This window comes from Nyctereutes procyonoides, unplaced genomic scaffold (assembly GCF_905146905.1).
Source record: "Nyctereutes procyonoides isolate TBG_1078 unplaced genomic scaffold, NYPRO_anot_genome, whole genome shotgun sequence".
Taxonomy (NCBI): domain Eukaryota; kingdom Metazoa; phylum Chordata; class Mammalia; order Carnivora; family Canidae; genus Nyctereutes; species Nyctereutes procyonoides.
The window spans coordinates 5,420,133-5,442,691 of record NW_026575052.1 but is presented as its reverse complement, the minus strand read 5'-3'; the positions used below and the strand labels follow the sequence as shown (position 1 = coordinate 5,442,691).

General features: G+C 56.8%; 1 protein-coding gene across 1 annotated transcript in view; it reads right to left on the bottom strand.

Moving 5' to 3' along the window:
* The window catches only part of IGSF21 (immunoglobin superfamily member 21), a 239,281-nt gene that overhangs the window by 1,368 nt on the left and 215,354 nt on the right, over window positions 1-22,559 (bottom strand). The window contains exons 5-8 of the mRNA XM_055331438.1: window positions 11,794-11,909; window positions 8,706-9,180; window positions 699-784; window positions 92-284 (exon numbers count right to left, since the gene is read on the bottom strand). Coding sequence (XP_055187413.1) covers window positions 92-284; window positions 699-784; window positions 8,706-9,180; window positions 11,794-11,909 — 870 coding nt within the window. The remainder of the gene's footprint in view (window positions 1-91; window positions 285-698; window positions 785-8,705; window positions 9,181-11,793; window positions 11,910-22,559) is intronic.

The following is a 22,559-nucleotide window of genomic DNA, read 5'->3' as shown; positions in this document are numbered from 1 at the left end:
CCCCAGGCTCTTGATGCTCCGTCCTCCTTGGGACAGCTCCAGCCAAGGCCGCCCCCGCTAGTCCTCCCCACCCCCGGTCAGGGCAGCGTACCGAATACGATGAGCCGGGTGTGGGTGTCGGTGGAGCCCAGGGGGTTCTGGGCCGTGCAGCGGTACATGGAGCCGTTGAGCTCGGCAGGAACCCGCTCCAACACCAGCTCCTTCCCGTCAAACTCGGTGCTGCCGTCCAGGAGGCGGCTTCCGACCCGCGTCCACGTGAACATGGGCTCTGGGAAGACTTCGTTCTGTGTGGGTCGGGACAGGGGAGAGCCGGGTCACAGGAGGAACCAGTCTGCCGGAGCAGGGTGGGGCCGGAGGCCTGGCCTGGCCTGGCCCCAGGGCTGAGAGCACAAGGCCATCTGATGGGTTGGGAGCGGCTGCCCGGAGCCCCAGGAAGAGAGGGGCCCTCAGACCGGACACGACGTCAAGGTCCGCTGGCTGCGCCTGCTCGGAGTTCTGGATGGAAGGGCGAAAATGCGTGCACCTCTTGCCCTTCCTCATCCACAGGCCAATCCTGCCCCACAGACCAGGAGACTGAGGCTCGCTGGCCGCGCTGGGGGCCAAGGGAAGGCTCTTGGAGCACGCTGCCAGGGATGCGCGTGTGCCCTGCTGCCCCCCCACCTCCCACCACCCTTCCAGATGCTCAGAGAGAGGCCGACCTGAAATCCATGGACCAGGATCCTCACTGTGTCCCCGACCCGGGCTCTGCTGGGCGTCATCATAATTTTGGGTCCTTTAGGGGCAACTGCAAGGAGAGGAAGGCCAAGTGAGAGAGGTGTACGTAGGTATGGGAAAGGGGTGGCCAAGCGAGGAAAGGAGGCGCAGGGAAAATGGAAGAGAAAGTTCCAGTCCAGCGCTGTGCATCCTTGGGGTCAGCTGCCACCGAGCCGGGAGCTCTGAATGGAGTCAGGCCCGCGTTCATTCGCACACAGCCCTCGAGCCCCTGCAATCAGCCACACCCTGTGGGACATGGGCGCTCAATGTGCACAGAACAGGATGCCTGCCCTTGTGGGGTTCACCCTCAGTGGGTGACTGGGGTCAAGTCAGAGAACCCAGTGGATGGTGCCATCAGGGATGCCCAGAAGTCTCCCCAGGAATGACTCAGCTGCCATTGGGGGCAAGGCTGTTCCTGCAGCCATGACTGCTGAAGCACCCCCAAACTCCCACCCGCACTAACCCCTCCCTGGGGGGGGGGCTCCACCTTTACCACCCTCCCATGGCTGGGTTAACTAGGCCCAGAGAGGGGACGCGACTCGCCAAAGGTCCCACAGTGTGGAGGAGCGGGGACAAAACTCAAGTCTCCCTTCTGCTCCAGTGCTCCTCCTATTAGGTAATCTGCCCAGCGGGGTTTTTCTGGAATCCCTGGACTGGAGGGGGCGGCGAGGGGAGGGGGTAGACAGGTGTGGAGGGACCATCTCCTTCCTGGGGCTTGGTCCTCCTTGCCCCCTTTCCTCACATGCCTGTACAGCTTCTTTCTGGGCCCTTTACAGCTTGAGTCCTTGAGGGACAGGATGCCGGGGTCCTTGCTGTCCGGTGCACAAGAGAGCAGAAGGGCTGGAAGAGCCGCTGGGACCTCTGAGCCTGTCCCCACAGGTTCAGATTGGGAAACTGAGGCGCATGAGCAACAAAGGGGCTTAGCCAAGGTCATCCACAGAGCTAAGTTTCCTTGTTTCCTGGGGCTCTTTCTCCCAGATTCATTCATTCATTCATTCATTCATTCATTCATTCATTCGGTGATTACTGAGCCGCTCCCGACACTGACTTCGGCGGCGCGGGGGGCGCGGTGGGGAGCAGGTCGGCACCTGGCCGCTGGGGGCTTACACGCCAGTAGGGCAGACGCTTCTCGCACAAGCAAGTGTCCAGGAATGAGGCTGTGGGGAGCGTTAGCGTTTTGCGGACAGGCACCCCGAGGGTGAGCGGTGGCCACAGTCTCCCAAGGAGGCGACATTTCAGCCGGGACAGGAAACCCCCGAGGAGGGATCTGGGGGAGGAGCACCCAGGACCTGGGGCTGGGGCGCAAGGTCAGGGCCAGGGCGGGAGGGGCGTCCCAGGCTCGAGGAAGGGCCTAGGGTTTTGATCAGAGTGCCACGCTCAGGCCTTCTCTGTGAACGTCCTCCAGGGGTGGCAGCTGGAGAAGAGCTTTGTCCCGGGCCCTGGGGCTGGCCCGGGATCTCCCCCCAACCCCTCCCCGGCCTCCTCCTGGCTCCTCCCCGGCCTCTCCTTTGGCCGCTCAGCTCTCGGAGCAGGAATCAGAGCAGCCGGCAGATGTGGGTGGTCTCCCAGGCACTGCCAAGTTCATTCTCTGAGAAGGAAGCTAAAGGACTATTAATTAAACCACGAGCTGGTGTCTGAAGTGCCACATGGGGCTGAGGGAAGACGCATGGGTGGGAAGCAGGGGAGTGCAGGGAAGGAAGCTAGGGCTGCCCGCCTCCGCCTCCACCTCCGCCAGCTGCTGGAGGTCAGGGCAGATTCCGGTCTAACGCGTGCGCCCTTGGGCGAGTCACTTCACCTGCATCCCCCAGGTGCACGATGGCAACACCGAGAACCGTCCCTGACCCCCCGCCCCCATGCTGTTTGTTTGGGCCAACATTTGCCGAGAGCCTGCTGCGTGCCAGGCCAACCCTCTGCATCATCCCTGTAATGAAACCAAGGCCTGGGGTGGGTTGGAGTGGGGCGGGGGTCTAGTAGCTTCCTTGCTGTCTTTACCAGCCCTCCAGGACTGTGAAGCCGGCTGCAGGTGGGAGCTGGGCACAGGGCAGTGTGGCCCTGGGTGGTTTTGTCTACGTCTCGTGTCCCGCTGCAGGCAGCAGAGGGCACACAAGGGCACTGCACCCCGGGGATCAACCCCCTTCCCGGCCAGGTCAGATTCCTCACCACCACCCCCTAGTCCTCCTAGTGACGGAGGGGAGACGGAGCCTCACGTGCACAAGACCCCATTTTAGGCCTATCACCCATCCCGGTGCTTCTGAGGCTGGGGACCATGAAAGCCATTTTGCAGGCCAAGAACCTGGCCCTCTGGGGGGTTGTGGCTTGCAAGAGGTCACAGGGCAAGGAAGTGGCAGGAGCAGGGCTTGATGGCACAAAGGGCTTCAGAGGAGGCCCGGAGGCTGGGGGCCGTGGGGAGGAAGGGGAGAGTGGGAGGCTCTCTTCCACTTGGGCAGCCAGACTCCCTCCCTGGCTTTCTGAGCTGCCAGTTCCCAGGGGCTCCTGTGTGGAGCTGACCCTGAGGGACACTGGGGGGCAGGGGAGGCCTCTGCTCTGCCCTCACTCTGAGCTCCCTCCTGGCAGCCGCTGACCTACCAGGGCCTTTGCAGCAGATGGGCCTCTGCACCCCCACCCCACCCCGCCCCCCACTGCCTATCCAATGCTGCTTTCACAAGCCAGGCCCACTGCTGTCACCCTTCCCACTTCCACTCCCACCTTGAGGGCCACCAGAAGGTCCTGGCAGTCAAATTCTGGGCCCCCTTGCCTGCTCCTATGACACAGCACTGAGAGTGTCCAATAGGAGTGTTCTCAGCCCCTGGACTTCCCTGCTGTCTACCCCTGGGTACACAGAAAGAGAGGGGGTCCAGGGACCCAGAGGTGGGGCCTGGCCTTCTGCTCTCTGATGGCCTGACTTGGATGTGTCAGTTCAAGTCGTTGAGCCTCAGTCTCCTTACCTGTAAGTGGAGAGAATAGGCTACTGCACTACAATATGAAATGTAAAGTCATATGCATCCGACCAGGGCGTGCAAAGATCCTGATTATATGAGCTTCCCTCCTTACCTCTCCTGAGCAGTCTGCTCAAGAACAGCTTTGTGAAATCCCATGGAAAAGCCCCTCTAGGCTTCTCCAGGAATTTTGGGTGCTCACTAAAATATCCATCCATCCACCCACCCACCGACCCATTCACCCACCCACCTACTCATCCATCCATCCATCCATCCATCCATCCATCCATCCATCCATCTATCCATCCATCCATCCAACCATCCAACAACCCAGCCAGTCATCCATCCATCCACTTATCCAATCATCCACCTATTCACCCACTCATCCATCCATCCATCCATCCTTCACCCACCCATCCATCCATCCTTCCATCATCCATCTATTCACCCACCCACTCATCCATCCACCCATCACCCATCTATCCATTCATTCATCTACTACATGCTCATACAGCCACCCATCCATCCATCCATCCACCCACCTACCTACCTACCCATCCATCCATTCATTATCTATACATCCATCCCACTCGCTCATCCATCCATCCACTTATCCATCCATCTATCCTTCCATCATCCATCTAATTACTCACCCACTCATCCAACCACCCATCATCCATTCTATCCACTCATCCATCCACCCACCCACACAGCCACCCATCCATCCACCCACCTACCCACTCATTCATCCATTCATCATTCATCTATCCATCCATCCACTCACCCACTCATCCATCCATTTATCATCCATCTATCCATTCATCCATCCACCCACCCATCCATGCATCCACCCACCTACCTACCCATTCAGCCATTCATCATCTATCCATCCACTCACCCACTCATCTATCCATTCATCATCTATCTGTCCATTCATCCCACTCACTCATCCATCCATCCACCCATCCGCATATTCATCCATCCATCATTTCATCATCCATCTATTTAACCACTCATCCAACCACCCATAATCCATCTATCCATTCATTCATCCACTCATCCATCCATCCACCCATCCACTTATCCATCCATCCACTAACTCATCATTGCCCCCACTCATCCATCCACCCACCCATCCACCCATCCATCCATCTTCCATCTATCCATCCATTCCTCCACCCACCTACTCATCCATCCATCTAAACATCTACTCATCTACCCATCCATCCATCTACCCACTCACTCATCATCCATCCATCATTTCATATCACTCATTCATCCACTCATCTAACAATTTCTCATCCATCCATGCATCCATTCATGCATCCATCCATCCATCCATCCATCCCTCACACCCATACCCATAAACCTACCATTCCACTCATCCACCTACTCATTCATCTGCTTTATACATTTAGTTTTTTATTGACCTAATATATGTCAATTATCCTGCAGGGCAATATAGAGGATACAACGATGAATAATAACAGTAGCTTGGGACACCTGGGTTGCTCAGCGATTGAGCATCTGCCTTTGGTTCAGGGCGTGATTCCAGAGTCCCAGGATTGAGTCCCACATCGGGCTTCCTGCATGGAGCCTACTTCTTCCTTTGTCTAAGTCTCTGCCTCTCTCTCTCTCTCTCTCTCTCTCTCTCTCACTCTCTCTCTCTCTCTGTCTCTCATGAATAAATAAATAATTAAAATCTTAAAAAAATAACAGTAGCTTGTATTTACTGAGTACTTACTCTGTCACTATGCTAAGCACTTTGTACGTATTGCCTTATTTAATCTTCTCAGCAACCCAGAAAACTATGAATTAATTATAAAACAGGTGCTCACTAAGTAATATGTTAGGGATAGTTGAGAGGCTTGCACCCTGTGAACAAAGCAGATAGAGACCCTGCCTGCATGGACTTTAAATTCCAGTGGGGGGTCCAGGGAATAAGGAAATACATTATATGCTTGCAGGTTGAGATAAAGGTGATGTCAGAAAATAAAGCAAGGTGAGCGGTTGATGGGGCCAGGAGGAAGAGGCTGTTTGAGATAAGGTGTTCAAGGAAGGATCTTCTGAGAGGAAGATTTGAACAGAGGCCTCAGTGACAGAGGCCTTGAGACTATCTGGAGCAAGATTATTTCAGGCAGAAAGGAAAGCCAGTGCCAAGTGACAGAGGTGGGCCCGAGCTGGGCATATTCACAGAAGAGTGAAGAGGACCCCGTGGCTGGAGCAGATGGAGCAGAGGGGAGGGATGGGTGAACACCGCTGGGACACTGCTTAATATGCTTATTGGCCCTTTGTGTTTTGTTTTGTTTTTTTAAATTGAGTTGTCGTGTCATTATTGATCTATAGTAGTTCTTTATATATTCTGGATACAAGTCCTTTGTCATATATCTGTCTTGGGAGTATTTTCTCTAGATCTGTAGTTTGCCTTTTCGTGTTCCTAAAGGTGCCTTTTTATGAGCAGAAGCTTTGAATTTTGATTCAGGCTAATTTACCCATTTCCAATTTTTCATTTGTTGTCTTTTGTGACCTTTTAAAGAAATCCTTGCCTACCTGAACGTCACAAAGCTACATTCCCACGTTTTGCTTTCGAAGCTTTATGTTGTTGGGTTTCACATTTAGGCCTGAGATTCATCTCAGATTAATTCCTGTGTGTATGGGAGGTAGGGGACTGGGGTCATTTTGTCCTTAAGCTTGTCCGGTTGTTCAGGGCAGCCTGTTAAAAAGACTTCTCTTTCCCCATTCAATGGCCCGGGGGCCTTCATCAAAAATCAATTGACTCTCTCTATGTAGGTCTATTTCTGGACTCTATTCTGTTCTATCAGTCTATTTGTCTACCACTGGAGAGTCTGGGGTGGGTGTGTATCTGTGTCATGATCTGATTTATATTTTAAGTAGTTCAATCAGGACAAAGAACAGAGAAGGAGAAGAGTGGGAGCAGAAAGACCAGTCTGGGGGCCAATGGAAGAATCCAGATGGGGCCTGGCAGTGCTTGGGTTGAGTGGTCAGAGGGAAAATGGTGAGAAGTGGTTCTGAGCCAGGGCTTGATGCTGGCTTGGATGTGGGCTACGGGAAAAGAGCAGGAGAAGCAGGTGACTCCAAGGGTTCTGACTCCATCAATGGGAAGAACGTAGTTGCCACCTGCTGAGATGGGTTCTAGGAGCACCGGGCATGTCTTCTTGTGGGGAGTGGCTACGGAGCCAGGGAGGACATCCTGGCAGAGGGAACGGAGGAGTCACAGGGAGGTGTGCTCTGATCTTTGTCGGCCTGACCTTCAAAGTCCCCATCAGATGGCTGGATTCTGTGCCCCGGGCTCATCTGCCCGCCCATCCCACTGTCTCCCCACCATGGCCAGAGTGCAGGGTGCCCCCCACTCCCTTGGGAACCCTCCAGCTCATTGCTCTGTCCATGGGTCATGCCAATGCCCACTGGCTCTGAGTGTCCTCACCGCAGCCCCAGCAGGTGGGCAGTAGAGCACAGTGGTGAGGCATGTGGGCCTGGGGTCAGACCTGACTGGGGGACCTACGGGGAGGCTCTCCAAGCCTGGCTCCTATTACTTATGAAATGGGAATGATGACAGCATCTCTCACTGCCCCAGAGGCGTATTGCACAGGCGCAAAGAGATCTCACGAGGGAATCATCTTGCATAGAGCCTGGCTCCTGGCACTTACGAGGTCACAATTATTGGCTCCCTTCAACAGATCAGAAACCCAACGCTCAGGGACCCTGAGGCCTGAGGTCACACCAACACACAGCGGTCAAGGGTGGATGGGAAGCCAGCCCAGGATCTCTACTCCTTCACCCAATTTGGCCCCTGCACATTGGTGGCCCTGCTGTGTCCCCCACTCTGCAGGTCCCTGGGGCGCACACACAAGCCCATGCATGGGAGCCGGCCTCGCCCTTGCTCTAATGATGGGGTGGAGTGCACACACCAACATGGATCCAATCAAGGGACCCGCCTGGGATCAGGGACAGGGCAGGCGAGCCCTTTAGTCTGGCTTGGGGTGTGGGTGGGATGGGGGAGGGACAGGCCAGTGGCAGCACCCCTCATCACCCGGGTGTGAGATGTGAACTGCAAGCTCACCTCTCCAGCTGCTGCGAGGTCCTTGTCTGGTCTTTCTTGCTCTCGGCTGGGGGGTGGGGCAGGGCACCATCCCAGGGAAGCCAACGTTTGGGTCAGGGGGGAAGGACACGGCTTTCCCGGGGTTGAGGCTGCTCTGGCTCCCAGCCGGGGAGGTTCAAATTCCAGAAAGAACAACGGGAAGTGCCGAGGGTCCACAGAGTGAGGTAGGGGCAGGCTCTGGGTTGACCAGGTCCCAGCAGCCAGCACAAGGCCTGGTTGTGGGGGTTCCGGTGAAGTCTCTCCAGAACGACAAGTGGCCAGCACTCAGTTGGCAGTGGCCCATGACACTGGATGTGCGAGGAGTGAGAGGCTAAGAGCAGTGAGAGGCTAAGAGCGAGACTCTGGGGCCGTGCTGTCCGCCTCTGAGTCCGCGTCTGCTTACCTTGAGCAATTACTGGTTCTGCAAACTTCTCTGACTCTCGATATTCTGGATCCCCACTGACCAAATTCCCCTGACCTCTTGCCTTCCTGACTCTGTCCGGCATACTCTCCCGATGCCCCTGTGACCCCCCGTGCACCCCAACCCAGCTCAGCAAACCTTCTGAAGAACCTCAGCTCTGGCGGCGCCTGGGTGGCTCAGTCGGTTAAGTGTCTGTCTTTGGCTGATGCTAAGGTCATGATCTCGGGGTCCTGGGACCGGTCCCCGCATCGGGCTCCCTGCCCAGGGGGGAGCTTGCTTCTCCCTCTCCCTCTGTGATCCCTCTCGCTCTTGCTTGCTCTCAAATAAACAAATAAATCATCCTAAGAACCGCAGCTCTGATCTCTGTGCCTGACGCCCGTCTGCCCCACCTCCTCCCCACGTCCGTGGTGGCCAGCAACCCAAGCACCCCACACCCCCGGCTCCTCGCCACCCAGCTCTGCAGGGGGCCTGCAGCACGGCACCCACCAAGTCTTACCCAGCGTGACCTCTGCCTGCATGGGCATCGACAGCGCTGGGTGCTTGACCTCACAGCTGAAGAGGGCCTCGTTGTCGATCTGCGGGTTGAGCGTCCAGGTGAGCAGGGCGCGCACCTCCACTGTGCCGTCACTGCCTGGGGTGTGGCTGTGGCGCAGGAAGTAGATGGGCTCGTTGCTGTGGACCCAGCGCGGGAACTCGCGGCTCACCACCGTCTCTGGGACGTTCTCGGTGGTGGGCTGGACGAGGGTGCTGGGGTCCGGGGTCAGGCTGCGGGCGGGGCGCTCTGTGTAGGGACGCCCACCCCGGCTCTCCGCGTCCAAGAGGGACAGGGACCTGTGCATCTTGGTGTCATCCAGGTCGCGGTGCAGGAGGCTGCGGAAGGGCCTGCTGTCCTGGAGGGGGCCCGAGCTTGCAGCCGGCGGCTCGGACAGGGGCACTGCCTCGATGGGTTCCCCGTCGCGTTTGAAATAAACCTGAAAAGGCAAGGAGGGTGTGGGAAAGAGTTTGTGGGGATGACCCGGACCTCCCCATGGATCTCAGAGGGGCCGGCCGCAGAACGCCAGTTCTCCCGGGACCTCCCCCTCCTTCTGGATGGACACCAGCACCCCCAGCACGCCACGTCAGCTCAGTTTGGGGGGGACACACAGCCCCTAGCGGCAGTGCCGGAGCCCATCACGGCCTTTGCCCACAGGTGAGCGGCTCTAGCTCCAATTTCCTTACTTTTTTTTTAATTTGTTAAATTAAATTATATTTTATTTTATTAAGATTTTATTTATTTATTCATGAGAGACACAGGCAGAGGGAGAAGCAGGCTTCCTGCGGGGAACCCGACATGGGACTCGATCCCAGGATCAACCCCAGGATCATGACCTGAGCTGAAGGCCGACGCTCAACCACTGAGCCACCTGGGCGTGCCTCCAATTTCCTTACTTTTAAAGGGGACTAAGAGCACCTCTTCCTCGGTGGGGCTGTGGATGCTTAAACGACACAGTGTACCCAAACAGGGGCCGCCCCTGCAGCAGCCACCTGGGCTCCGGGGACCGCCCGTGCCCACCTGGGGCCGGCTTGTGGAAGAGGGAGAAGGTGGGTGGGCCCCGGAGAGTAAACTGAGCCGCTGTCGTTGTTGGAAGAAAAATGAAGAGAAAAGGATCTCCACGTGGGTGCGACAGGGAGGAAGGACACAGGTGCAGGTGTGGGAGCCAGCGAGGGGTGGGGATGAGGCGAACTGGCGCATCTCCTCATTTTTTCTGCTAATGGAGAATTCAAGTTTTGAGAGGCGGCAGTTAATTTAATTTGCTGTCTTTTTATTTTGGAAGGTGTGCCCAGAGGACTGTGGGGATGGGGTGTATTTTTTAATAAATCAGGTAAATAAATGGATGGGAGACATGGAGAGGGGAGGGCAGGAAGCAGCTTTCTGGGGATGCTGGTGCAGGTGAGGGGAGGGAGGGGGCCTTGGGGGAGGGGGAGGGCGAGGGGGAGGAAATGTGGGGCTGGGAGAAGCTGTCAGGGTTTACAGCTCCAACGAGGAGTCTCCTATGCACATAACAACCTGCTTTGGATTTTTCTTTCTTTCTTTGAAAAGTGCTTCAAATGCAGGTTTGTAATTTATACCAAAGATTTCTTTTTAAGTTCTGATCTGACGTCCCAGGCAAACGTAAGATGCCTGGAATGTGGGGAATTAAGGATCTTGTGTGTGTGGAGAGAGAGACAGAGAGATAGAGACAGAGAGAGAGATGTCGTTTACATCTCTATATTCAGCTACATATAGATACGAAATTGAATATTTTACTGCCGTATCTTAAATGTCAGGAACAGGTGGGGGCTGGGGGTGGGGAGTCTTCCCTCAGGCCCGGGGGTAAGGAGCCTTTCTTCATGCTCCTCCAAAAAGAAATTGTTCTTTGGAGAAAAAGACCAGCTTGTCTGATTATGGGGAGGCCAGACCTCTTTTGGGCTCCAAAGGGGGAAATTCGGGTGCCATGTCCTGCTCTCACCAATCGCTGGGTTTGAAATTGCCTTTTTATTTGTCTCCTTGGAAGTACAGGTGGAGGGGGAAGGGCCTCACCGAAGGCTTGTCTCTGCAGCCCTGCCTACTGCCCCACCTGTACCCATGGGCACCTGCCTACTGCCCACCTGTGCCCGTGGGCATCTGCCTACTGCCCCACCTGTGCCTGTGGGCACCTGCCTACTGCCCACCTGTGCCTGTGGGCACCTGCCTACTGCCCCATCTGTGTCTGTGGGCACCTGCTTACTGCCCCATCTGTCCCCATGGGCACCTGCCTACTGCCCACCTGTGCCTGTGGGCACCTGCCTGCTGCCCCATCTGTGCCTGTGGGCACCTGCCTACTGCCCCACCTGTGCCTGTGGGCACCTGTTTACTGCCCCATCTGTCCCCATGGGCACCTGCCTACTGCCCCACCTATGCCCATGGGCACCTGTTTACTGCCCCACCTGTGCCTGTGGGCACCTTCCCACTGCCCTGTATTGAGTCTTTCTGCACCTGTTTACTGCCCTGCCCTGAGAAGTGGATCTATCTGGGCCTAGGCCCTGAGGTGAAGCTGGCCTGGGTCCCTAGGTCACCCCACTGCATCACACTTATGAGACATTCAGGGTCTGCAATGCGTGGTCTCCCCGCCTTGGACTCTAACCCTACCCTCCTCCACTGCAGCCCCAGCCCCTCACTAATCCTAGTGATGGATGGAACTCACAGGGGCAAGAGTAGTAAACAGTTCTCTTGGAGGGGGCCTGGGGAGCATGTAGCCCATGGATCCCAGTACGGGTCAGGGAACCCTAAGGGGCCCACACAGGTGCTCCAGGTATCAATAAGGACAACTTGCCCCTCCTTCACTTCTAAATGTCTTATACATGAGGGTTCATATAATTCATGAGACCAAACAGGTCCTGTTGCTTCTAAAAAAGCGGAAAATTTTGGGGCTCCTGAGTGTCTCGGTCAGTTAAGCATCTGACTCTTGATTTCAACTCAGATCATGATCTCAGAGTCTTGAGATCAAGCCCCATGTAGGACAGGCCACAGAGAAGGGTGGTCCGGCAGGGGGCGGGGAGGGGCTGGGCACTCCAGGGGGACTCACCATGGGGGCTGGCTTCCCTCCGGACACGATGCAGACCAGCGTGAAGTTCTGGGCTTGGTAGCGGCTGAAGGGGGCTGGCATGTCCGCGGCCACCACTTCGATGGAGGTGGGGGGAGCTACCGGGAGGGAAGCACAGCGACACAAAGGCTTTAATGGAAGATTTGGGAGGAGTTCACTGACGACCTAAGATGGGCCAGGTCCCCTGCGGCTGCTGGGAGCAGGAAGGGGAGGAATGCGGCACGACTGCACCGGCATCAACCATAGTGAGAGCAGCGTCGGGGCTGGGCGCACAGATGAGGGTCCTGCATCACGGGGCTCACAGCCTCCTGGGCAGGGTGAGCCCGAATGGAGCCCAGGGCACAGGTAAAGGTGTGAAGGGCTTCAGATCCCGGGAGGTATAATGGGTGTGAAGGGGTCCCCGGGAAAGCCTGAGGAGGTGACTGTGCTGCTACCGAGGAAGCAAGAGCCGCTGGAGGACAAGTGTGGCAGGTGGAGGGAACAGCAGCGCATGCAAAGGAGCATGTTGGCCCAGGGCAGGGGCTGGTGGGAGGCAGGCCGTGGCAGCGGGAGTGGGGATGGGGGGATGTGGTGCCCGGGGGCCTGGGGGCTGCAGGGAAGAGCTGCTGACGGTAGGTTAGCGCTTGCAGGCGTGTGCTGGGGCCGGTTCCTAATGGCTCATGAGGCTCAAATGTGCCATTTTCAGGACTGTTGTCAAGCAGTTGTTGAACCGCTGGTAGCCCGAAATCAGCCACAGCGGGCATCTTTACACCACGGAAATTGGCCGCCACTATAAATCAGGGCTTTTTGTGTCTCTCCTTCTTCTGCCGCAGCCCCCAGAGAGGGGCTTTCCCAGCACACCACTGGTTATGGGTTTTCTTCTTTGTCCCGGGAGCAGCGGGGAGCCATTGAAGGTTGTAGGCAAGAGCAGAGACATGCTCCGAGTTGCATTTTGGAGACTGAAAACACAGAGTGTGACTCAGGCTACACAGGCTGACCATTTAGAGCGGGGTGAGGGCAGTAGAGATTAGAGGACTTTGAGAGCTATTTAGAGTCAAGAGCTGCTTCTTTCCTTTCTTCCTGGAAGTTGCCTCCTTTTGGCTGGGCCTGCCTCCCGCCGGCTCACGCTGCTCTGTTCACCGGCCACCACCGGCTGGTGTGACAAAGCCAGAGCTCCCGGGCACCGTGGGGTGTTGGAAAGGACACAGATGGAGCCATCAGGAACTCCGAGGTCCAAATCCCAGCCACGTCACCACATCTCCATGTCCTTGGGCAACTTACCAAAACTGTGAGCCTCCGTTCCCCCGATTCTCTAAATTGGGGAGCAAAGCCGGGCAGACATATGTGGAAGGACGGGCCAGTGACGAGGCGTGCGAGGGCTCAGCACATGGTAGGGACCTGCTACTCTTCGGATTCCCACTATTAATCTCCCCGGCCCCCTCGCACTCAGCCAGGAGCCAGAATCTGAGAACTCGACTTGGGGAAGTCTGTCCAGCCTTGGGTCAAGTGCGACGGGGGAAGCAGAGAGAATGGATTGCCGTGGGCCTTTCCTTCCTGCAGGGGGTTTTCACTCTGGCAAAGTTTAATTAAGTTCCAGAAACAGTTCCTGACACCTACTAGATGCCGGGCATGGCGCCAGGCACCTGCTATAGGCGCCCCGTGGTGAGACACGGTGTCGAAAAGCCCACAGGCTGGGGGCGGTGGGGGGGTGGTGACAGCCGCCTGGCAACTCTATTTTAAGGCCTAGCGCGATGAAGCCAGGTACGAGCCATTCATCCATTCGGGCCGCCGCCGCGTGCTGTTGTGCTATTGGCAAGGGAAGCGGCGCGAAGGGGAAGCAGTGGGCAAACAATAGACGGAGAATTGTAATTAAGTGTGAGATTGTATGAAACAGATGGTAAGTGGGGTTGGAATTCGGAGAGGGGAAACACACGCCGGAACACGGCCATTACCCAGCAGCCCCACATTCTGCAATCCGACTTTTCCCGGACTCCCGCAAAACACCTGGGGCCCCACAGCCAGAACCTGCCGTTGGCCAACGCTGAAGAGCCAGGAGCGCGCTGTTCCAGGCCCGCCGTGTGGTGAATTCGTTTCAGCCTCCCCATCAGTCTGAGAGGCGGGTTTATTTATGCCCATTTTACAGATGGGAGACGGAAGAGGCCAAGGAAACCGCCCGGGGTTCCACAGAGTCGGGATTGGAGCCCGAGCTCGATGACTCAGACATGGGGCTGTGCCGCCCCGCTCTTCGGAATGAAGGAAGGAGCTCGTGTGTGTCGGCACCTCGAGCCCTAAGGATGCACCTATGGAACCCTCATTTACTGGCACAGCTCAGCCTCTGTGGAAGCCCGGCCATGCAGGTCCCTGGGTCGGCGGGGGGGTCTCCTGTGGGCGGCTGTCCTTGACTGGGCTACCCCAGAGACGAAGGGGCCGTGCCAATTAGAGCTTTAGCAGAAAACTCTTGGCGCTACCCATGGTGGTGCACGCGCAGGTGTAAGTAGACCCTCCAAGAATCCGACAGGCCCAGAAATGGCAGGGGCGTCTTCAATGTCACTCATTTTCCCCTCACTTTCATCGAGAGCCTTAGAACCTTCCTCATAGGACTGCTTTCAGGAGCAGATGACAGGATGCTTACAGGATGCCTTGTCAGCTTACCAGATGCAGTGCCGCGGTGCTCCTTACCGTTTGCATCGCCGTCATCCGGGAGGTAGTACAGGGCAGTGGTTAAAAGCGTGGGCTGTAAATCAGACGACCCAGAGTTCAAAGACTGGCTGTACCACTTGCTACTGGCTGTGTGACCTTGGGCAAGTGGTTGAACCTCTCTGAACCTCGATTTCCCTACCCCCAAAACGGAATCACAGGGTCCCTGCAACGACTGGATGAACGGTGTTCTGAAAGCCCATCCAGTACGTGTCAGTTGTACTCATTAGCGGGATTATTTACTAACATTCTTTCTTGAGGTTCCTTGCTACTGGCCACGAGAATTAAAGATCTCTGCCTTTGGGGCCTTCATGGTTTAGTGAGAAGAACAGAAGATGCCCTAGACTGGCACCTTCCCACATAGCGGTCAGCTCACCCCCATGAGGCTGTTGAGCCCTTGAAACGTGGCTTTTTTGAGCTCCCGTGCGTAATTGTAAAGTACACGCTGCCTTTTGAAGGCCATTTTAAAAAGAAAGTCAAATACATGACAAATATTTTATATTGAAATGTAGATTTCAATATGAATTTTATATGTTGAAACTGTGGGCTCTCCTGGACTTAACACATATATTATTAAATTTAATTCACCTTTGAATACTTTTCTCAACGCGGTGATTAGGAGACTCAACAATGACATATGTGGCTGGCAAGTGACGTTTCTGTTGGATGACACGGGTCTAGACCTTCTATCTGACGAGTAAGCAAACTGAGGTCAGAGAGAGGGACAGACTTGGAAGCCAGTGGCAGAGCCGAGACTGGCACTCAGGACTTCCAGACCCCGGCCAGGGTTCCTTGCAGAGCACGGGTGCCCCAACCCCCCCCCCCGCACATCTGCGCACGCACACATCCCCGTCCTGGAGATCTGCACCCACGTCACGCACGCCGCCCACGCGGGCCCTGATTGGGAGATGTGTTCCTGTCCCTCGTTATATTTCTGAGCAGGTGTTAGCAGTATGTACAGCTAATCAAGCTCATAAGACAATAACAGATTTCAGTTGTATGGACGATGACACAGCAGAGCTGCTAATATCAGCGTGGACAGCCCCGGCTTCCTATCTCCCCATCAACATATTCCTCAGTCGCCGTGTCCTAGGAAAATGTCACTCTGCATCTCGCCTCCTGTCTTGCGGTGGAGGGACCTGAGTGCAGGCAGTCAGGGAGCCGTCTACACCTGGGAGTCCCTGGCTGTTTACGGATGCTTCCCTCCACACATCACATCACCCTCTCCCTGTTCCTCCTCCCCTTCCCGTCTCTCCACTAAGCACAGCTCTCCTCCCCCCACCCCCCCACCCCCGGCTGCATCCTCATCCCTGCCTCCCTCTGCACCTGGTCCACTCCATCCCCAGCTCCGCTCTCTTCCCAACTCGTGTGCCTTCCCATCCTCATCTCTATTCTCATCTCCATGCCCATCCCTCTTACAGATCTGACCAAGGTCAAAGCAAGCAACCCCCTATGTGCCCCATGCCTGGAGTAGACCCTGTGGTCCCGGGAGCAGTGTCCAGTCAAAGGCAGGTGACCTGCGGCATGCACGCACGGGCATAAATTCCACGCAACCGTCTGGAGAAGAGTAATCTCCGAGTTCCAAGCCAGGCTCCAGGATCACCTGGCTGTGATCCATGTGGCATATAAGGCAAAGAATCCACAAAGAACCCAGTGCACCCACTACGAGTGTCTGGTCCCTACGGACTCCGAGGATGCACCTTCAGGGGTGTCTGTGCTGGTGCAGTGCTCTCTTAGGTGGCCGGGGGAGCCCACCCACACCATTTACCCGAAAGGACCCTCCTCAGGGGAAGAGACACCAAGCGGGTGTATTTGGATCGGGGAGGGGATAAATGGTAGCAGTCCTGGCGGCGAGAGCCCACACCTGAGCAGAGCTTCAGAGTTCACAAGCCGCTCCCAGACTCGTCGCACACACTCAGCCCTGGGCAGTAGGAAGCCCCGCACCGGCTCGACACGTCCACGGCCAAATGGGCGTCCCCTGAGTCCCCCCGATCCCAAGTCGAGCCAGTCAACTTCCCAGGTTTGTGTGACTTCGTCTGAAGCAGAGAGGATTGCTGCTGGAAGTTTCTCTGACCCATTCTGTGTCGCATCAGCCCGTCGGCCTCCTCAGCCCATGTCTGCGGCCCCGGCCCACGCTCGTCCCCGGACGCAGGGCTTGCGGTTATTTTATTCTTGACAGTGAGGCAATGGTCGGGTGATGGGTTTTTATGAAATTAACTCTGAAATATTGCCCGTCTTTATCTTGAAAGCAGAACTTCGTTTCGGTCATCGTGACTCGCTTTGAAGATAACGCGATGGTTCTTGGCGCAGTAGATGAGCCGGTGGCCTTTGAAATGTGAGAACACAAACCTGCTCTTACACAAACCCCAGCAGGCCCGTGTCTACCTGCGTCTACGGGAGTTAAGTCCTCTCCTCGCCCGTGAGGTCCTCCCCGGCCCCCGCCGGACTATGGGCTCAGACAACAGTCCCACCGAGGGGCCAGCGCCGGCTCTGCCGCCAACAGCCCGTGGGACCATGGTTGACCCCCCCCAGACGGGCGACGATCTTCCAATCTGCAAAATGGGTTCAATAAACCACAACCTGCTAACGTTTCTGCTTCCGGGATTTTTGAGAAGAGCCAGCAGACAAGAACCCGCTCTAAGGACGACAAAGTGCACAAACGTAAAAGGATTACGTGCATCACCCCTTCGACTGCCCACAGCCCTCCCCGCGCTGAGGGAGCCTCTTTCCCTTCCAGGAGCGGCCAGTGTCTGGAGGAGACGACAGCCGCCCCTGTTCCCTGCATACCACCGAGCGTTGGCGCCGAGCCCACGCCTGCTCTGAGTGTCATTTATCACGGGGTGGTAATCAATTAGATTTGGGGAGGGGTGGGGGAGGGAAAAGACAAGTTCAAAATTATATTATTTGCAAAAATCCATTCTTTCCTCTCAGCACGCCTGCTCTATTGACTGCCTTCCTTTCAATCAGCAACCGGTCATTAACCGTATTTCAAGAAAAAAAAAAAAAGAAAAAAAAGAGAGCCACCCTCTTAATATAAAAGTGTCATGTGTGACTATAAATGTCCCCCCATGTTCCCTATTTTAATTTTTTCCCTTTTTTTTGGGGGGGGGAGATCCCCCATCTCCGTTTCTTTCCATCCTTTCCACCGGTCTCTCTTGCTCAAAGGAGCACCCCCTCCAGGCAGCCGCCCTGCTCCAGCCGGGCTGAGCTGCCCAAGGTTCCCTGTGCACCCCCATGGCCTTCCCCTGCCCTGCGGGAACCAGTCCTTCTGTTGGTTAACTCCGCCTCACCCGTGAGGGCTGGCCTCCGGCGCTGCCTCCTCCAGGCAGTCTTCCGGGACTTTGCCAGTCTGGGTTGGGGCTTCTGCTCGGGATTCCCGGGGAGTTCTGTTCTTGTCATTCTCACGGGTGCTTGTCACTGTGTCCTGGGTCTGCGTCTGTTTCTCCGCGAGGCCGTGCTCCCCGAAGTCTGGAGCTTTGTCTTTGCTCCACCTGACCTCAGAGCTGGCGCAGGCCTGACACATGGTAGTTCAAGTTCAATTCCTGTTTCCTCCCTTTCTTCCTTCCGTCGTCTCTCCCGGCACAGGCAAGCACACAGCCTGCTTGCAGAAGGAATCCCAGGAGACCCTATAATGCTGTGGACCCTGCCTTGCCTGGACCGAGGCCACCTTCCCCTCCCTGTGCCCCAAACACGCCGAGCCTCGGGGGGTGGGGGGTGGGCCATGAACACCCTCAACGCCTTTGAACCCCCGGGCCTTTGCACTTGTTGCTGCCCTCCGCTCAGCTTTCTGCACGGCTGGGTCTTGCTCATCTTTCAAGTATCTTGCTCAGATGTCACCTCCAACCTAGGCTGGGCCCCCCATTTATTCTCTGTCACAACGCTCTGCCATTTCTTCACAAAGCACATTGCATGTTCCATTCGTTCGAACGTTCGTTTGCATCTGGGCTTTCTCGCTGATGCCCCCACTAGAATGAGAGCACCAGAGGGCAGGGGCCGCTTCTTGTCTATGGTCACATCCCTAGTGCCGAACACACAGGGAGTCGCTCAATAAATATCTGTCCCATGAACGAGGGACAGTCCCATGAGTGGGTGGGGAGGGACCCCCCGGGTCGTGCCCTCCAGTCCCTGCCCAATTCGGAGGGGCTGAAATATCTGGGCCTCCGCCCCAGGACCCTCCTTCCGACAGAAGCCCTAGGAGGCCCACCAGTGGGAGGGGGAGACTCCAGCAAGAAAAAAGATCGGGGGAGAAGCATAGCTCTTTGGTTTATGGGAAAATTAAATATTGAACTGAGTAGTAACAGCAGCCAAGGGAGAAAAAAAAAAAAAAAAACCTCGACAAAAAGCCCCCAAATGGAGCCACCATCAGTGACAAGAGAGACAAATGCAGCGTCTGTGCCTCTATGGGCTGCAGCGGGCCCTGCTACGTGGCAGCTGCTCGGGCCCCCACCCCCTCCAACTTGCCAGTGAGTGGGAGCCCACGTGCTGATGATGCCACGTGAGGGGTAGGGACCTGGGGTAGGCCATGGCCAGTGTGGGTGGGCACGACCTGGGACCCTCCCTGCCCGGAGATGGGGGCCCTTCCGAGTGCACAGGGTCTCGAAGGTGGGTGGTGGTGGGGGGGACCTTCCAGCGGCTGCAGGCCTAATCCATCCCCCCACCTTCCCCTCAGCACCCGTTCACCTGCCTCGCCCCTCCCCTGCCAGCTGTTGTGCTCTCGCAGTGTTGGAAGATAAAATTAACAACCCCAAGTGGAGGCCCTGGCTGGCTGCTCTGGGTGGGGGGGGGGAGCCGGGAGGGAGCGGGGAGCCCGGGAAGCAGAGAATCGGTGAGGCTGGGCAGAGCGGGTTCCAACTCGGGTTATTGCTGATGGAGAAATAAAACCCTGCATGCACGTGCGCGCGCACACACACACACACACACACACACACTCAGAGGGGTGGTGGGGAGGCCGGGCCACAGGTTTTAGCGTCGGAGCTGGATTTGTATTCTGGTGCAAAATCCTACACTACACACCTTTAACCTGGTGGCTCTCGAAGTGTGTTCCCTGGACCCGCAGCATCGGCCTCACCCTGGAGCTCGTAAAAGGCAAATTCCTGATCCCGCTTCCAGACCTGCCGGAACCACCCAGGGAGGGCAGGGTGGGGGTCCAGCCACCTGGGTTTTAAGAAGCCTTCCAGGAGGTTCTCCAGCAAGCTCAGTGGGAGAACCACTCCTCTCTGACTTCTGTGAGCCTCCGTGGGTTCATCTCCAGGGTAGGGGTAATACGACCCACCCCCTGGAGGTGTTCTGTGCACCAAGAGCTCAGTCCGCCGCGGGTGCTCAGGAAACAGCGGAAATTATTGCTGGCTGGGAGAGCAAGACTCGGGGAGAGCAGACAGGGCAAGGGGAGCACCGTCCGGAGACTCCAGCTCTCTGCACGCAGCCGAAGGACCTCAAATCCCTGAAGCATCCCCCGCCCACCCCCCCATCACAATCGATTTTAACTTTGGGTTCATGCCCCGATTGGCCGCTGCGCCAGTGCTCGCAGTTTCTGACTGGGCTCGGAGGCCGCCAGTCCCCCGTGGGCCCTCCCGGGGCCCGGGGTTCCCTGGCTGGAGGCGGCCTGCCCAGAAGCCGTCCGCAGCCGCCGTGGGCGGCGGGCTCAGCCCCTCCACGCCACTGTAGTTGATGTGGCAATAGAGCAAATGTGTTCAGGCCCATGATAGGTGCCATTTCTGCAGAGATGAAATCTATGGGGTGTGACATGAATCCGTTCTAAATAGCAGCGGGGCTGGCTCTTCGGAGGATGTTTTCAATGTCTCCCAGAGGTATATATTACACACATGGGCGATTTCACCAGGTGCCACATCCGCCGCTTTATGAAAGACGCCTGCGGAGGCCTGCGGAAGCCTGGGAGGCCCTGGCAAGTGGGAAGAAAGCACGTCCACGATCTGGCCGGGGGCAGCGGCACCCAGCTGAAGTTCTTTCAGCTGAGCTCAAGTTCTGCTGGCTCTATGCCTTCTCCCCCACCTCCGTGCCCCCCGGAGAGCAGCGGGCGGGAGCTCGGAGATGCTTAGAGACCTTCCCTTCCCCCCCTCGCCCGCCCCCGGTCAGCAGAACTGACCAGCCCCCCCCCAAACACCTTTGCATTCTGGGGCTCAGAACAGGGCTCACCCTTGACCTCGCCCACCCAGGGCCCGGGGCCCCTGCCCCCGAAGTCCCCACCCTCCTGTCCACAGTCAGTGTAACCCGTAGGCAGCTGCTAGCTCCCTGGCCTCGTCCACAGAACGAGATTGACACCGGTGTCACTGGTCCACGCGGGTCACTTGTGCGAACGGAAGAACACGGCAGGTGCCACCCCAGCCGAGCTCCCAGCAGAGCCCCAGCACCCAGCTCGGAGCCCTCTCTCCCAGCGGAGGCCTCTGCAGCGGCGTCTCCCTGCTCTCTCAGCATCTCAGGATTGATTTCCGGAGTCAGGGGGCAGGCAAATCATTCTTGGAACTTGCTTCTCATAAAGCAAATTCGGGGGTGGGGGACAAGGTAGGAGGGGGGAGGAGGCATGGAGAATGGGTATTGGGGCCACAGGGATGGTGCGTGTTCTCTCCCCGACATTTTATGATGGAAATTCTCGAACCCAGGCAGAAGTTTACGAACTGGCCAGGGAGCACTCCCACCACCGCCCAGGTCCTCCGGCCAACAGGTACCGGCACCTGTCACACGTCTGTGGGATGTGTCTTTTTTTTAAAAGCTGGGTGAGGCCGAGCCAAGTGTCAGTCCCCACAGGAGCAGCTGTGGGCAGGGGTGGAGGGGCTCAATTTGGGGGAGGCCACCTCTCGCGCCGGCCTGGCCGGGGCCTCATGTGCGGGGCCTCGGCCGCCTACTCATCTCTGGCCCCTCTACCCTCAGCAGGTGCATTCCCACCTCGGGACCTAGTCAAGGTGCTAGTACCTAGGCATAGGCCCTAGTACCTAGACACGGGCCCTAGTACCTAGGCATGGTCTCTAGTACCTAGTCACAGGTGCTAGTACTTAGTCATAGTCACTAGTACCTAGGCACAGGCACTAGTACATAGGCACAGGCAGGCGCTAGTACCTAGTCACAGACTCTAGTGCCTAGTCATAGGCGCGAGTACCTAGTCAAGGCGCTAGTACTTAGTCACAGGCTCTAGTACCTAGGCATGGGCTCTAGTACCTAGTCACAGGTGCTCGTACTTAGTCACAGGCACTAGTACCTAGGCACAGGCTCTAGTACCTAGTCACAAGCACTAGTAGTTAGTCACAGGCTCTAGTACCTAGGCATGGGCTCTAGTACCTAGTCACAGGTGCTCATACTTAGTCACAGGCACTAGTACCTAGGCATGGGCGCTAGTACCTAGTCACAGGCTCTAGTACCTAGGCACAGGCGCTAGTACCTAGTCACAGGCCCTAGTATCTAGTCATGGGCACTAGTACCTAGGCATAGGCGCTAGTACCTAGTCACAGGCTCTAGTACCTAGTCACAGGTGCTAGAACCTAGTCAAGGCGCTATACCTAGGCACAGGCTCTAGTACATAGTCACAGGCACTGGTACCTAGGCACAGGCATTAGTACCTAGTCACAGGTGCTAGTACCAAGTCAAGGTGCTATACCTAGGCACAGGCTCTAGTACTTAGTCACAAGCACTAGTACCTAGTCACAGGCACTGGTACCTAGGCACAGGCTCTAGTACCTAGTCACAGTACCGATGAGTCGCACAGGCATTGTGAGGCTGAGCTGAGCTTGTGTTTGTCAAGTGCTTTACAGGTCGCCTGGTGTGGGCGAGTCCAATTCCCACCGGCCACCGTATTTGTGAACAGCGACTTCCGCCACTGGTCTGGAACAGTAGCTGGCCTTTGCCTACACCGCTCAGCTCACTCTGGCTGCCAGCCTGAGAGCTTCTCATGCTGGGGGCTGGGGACGCGTGTTCATTCTGCTGGCCGGGGTCCCGGCACGGGGAGTACAGGGCAGTTCTCAGCCAGTGTGCACTGAGCGGATGTTTGCAGGGTGACGGGGAGGCGGGGGCAGGTCTGCTCAGCGAGTATCCCCCTCTGTACCCGGCACACAGTGGGCAGGGCT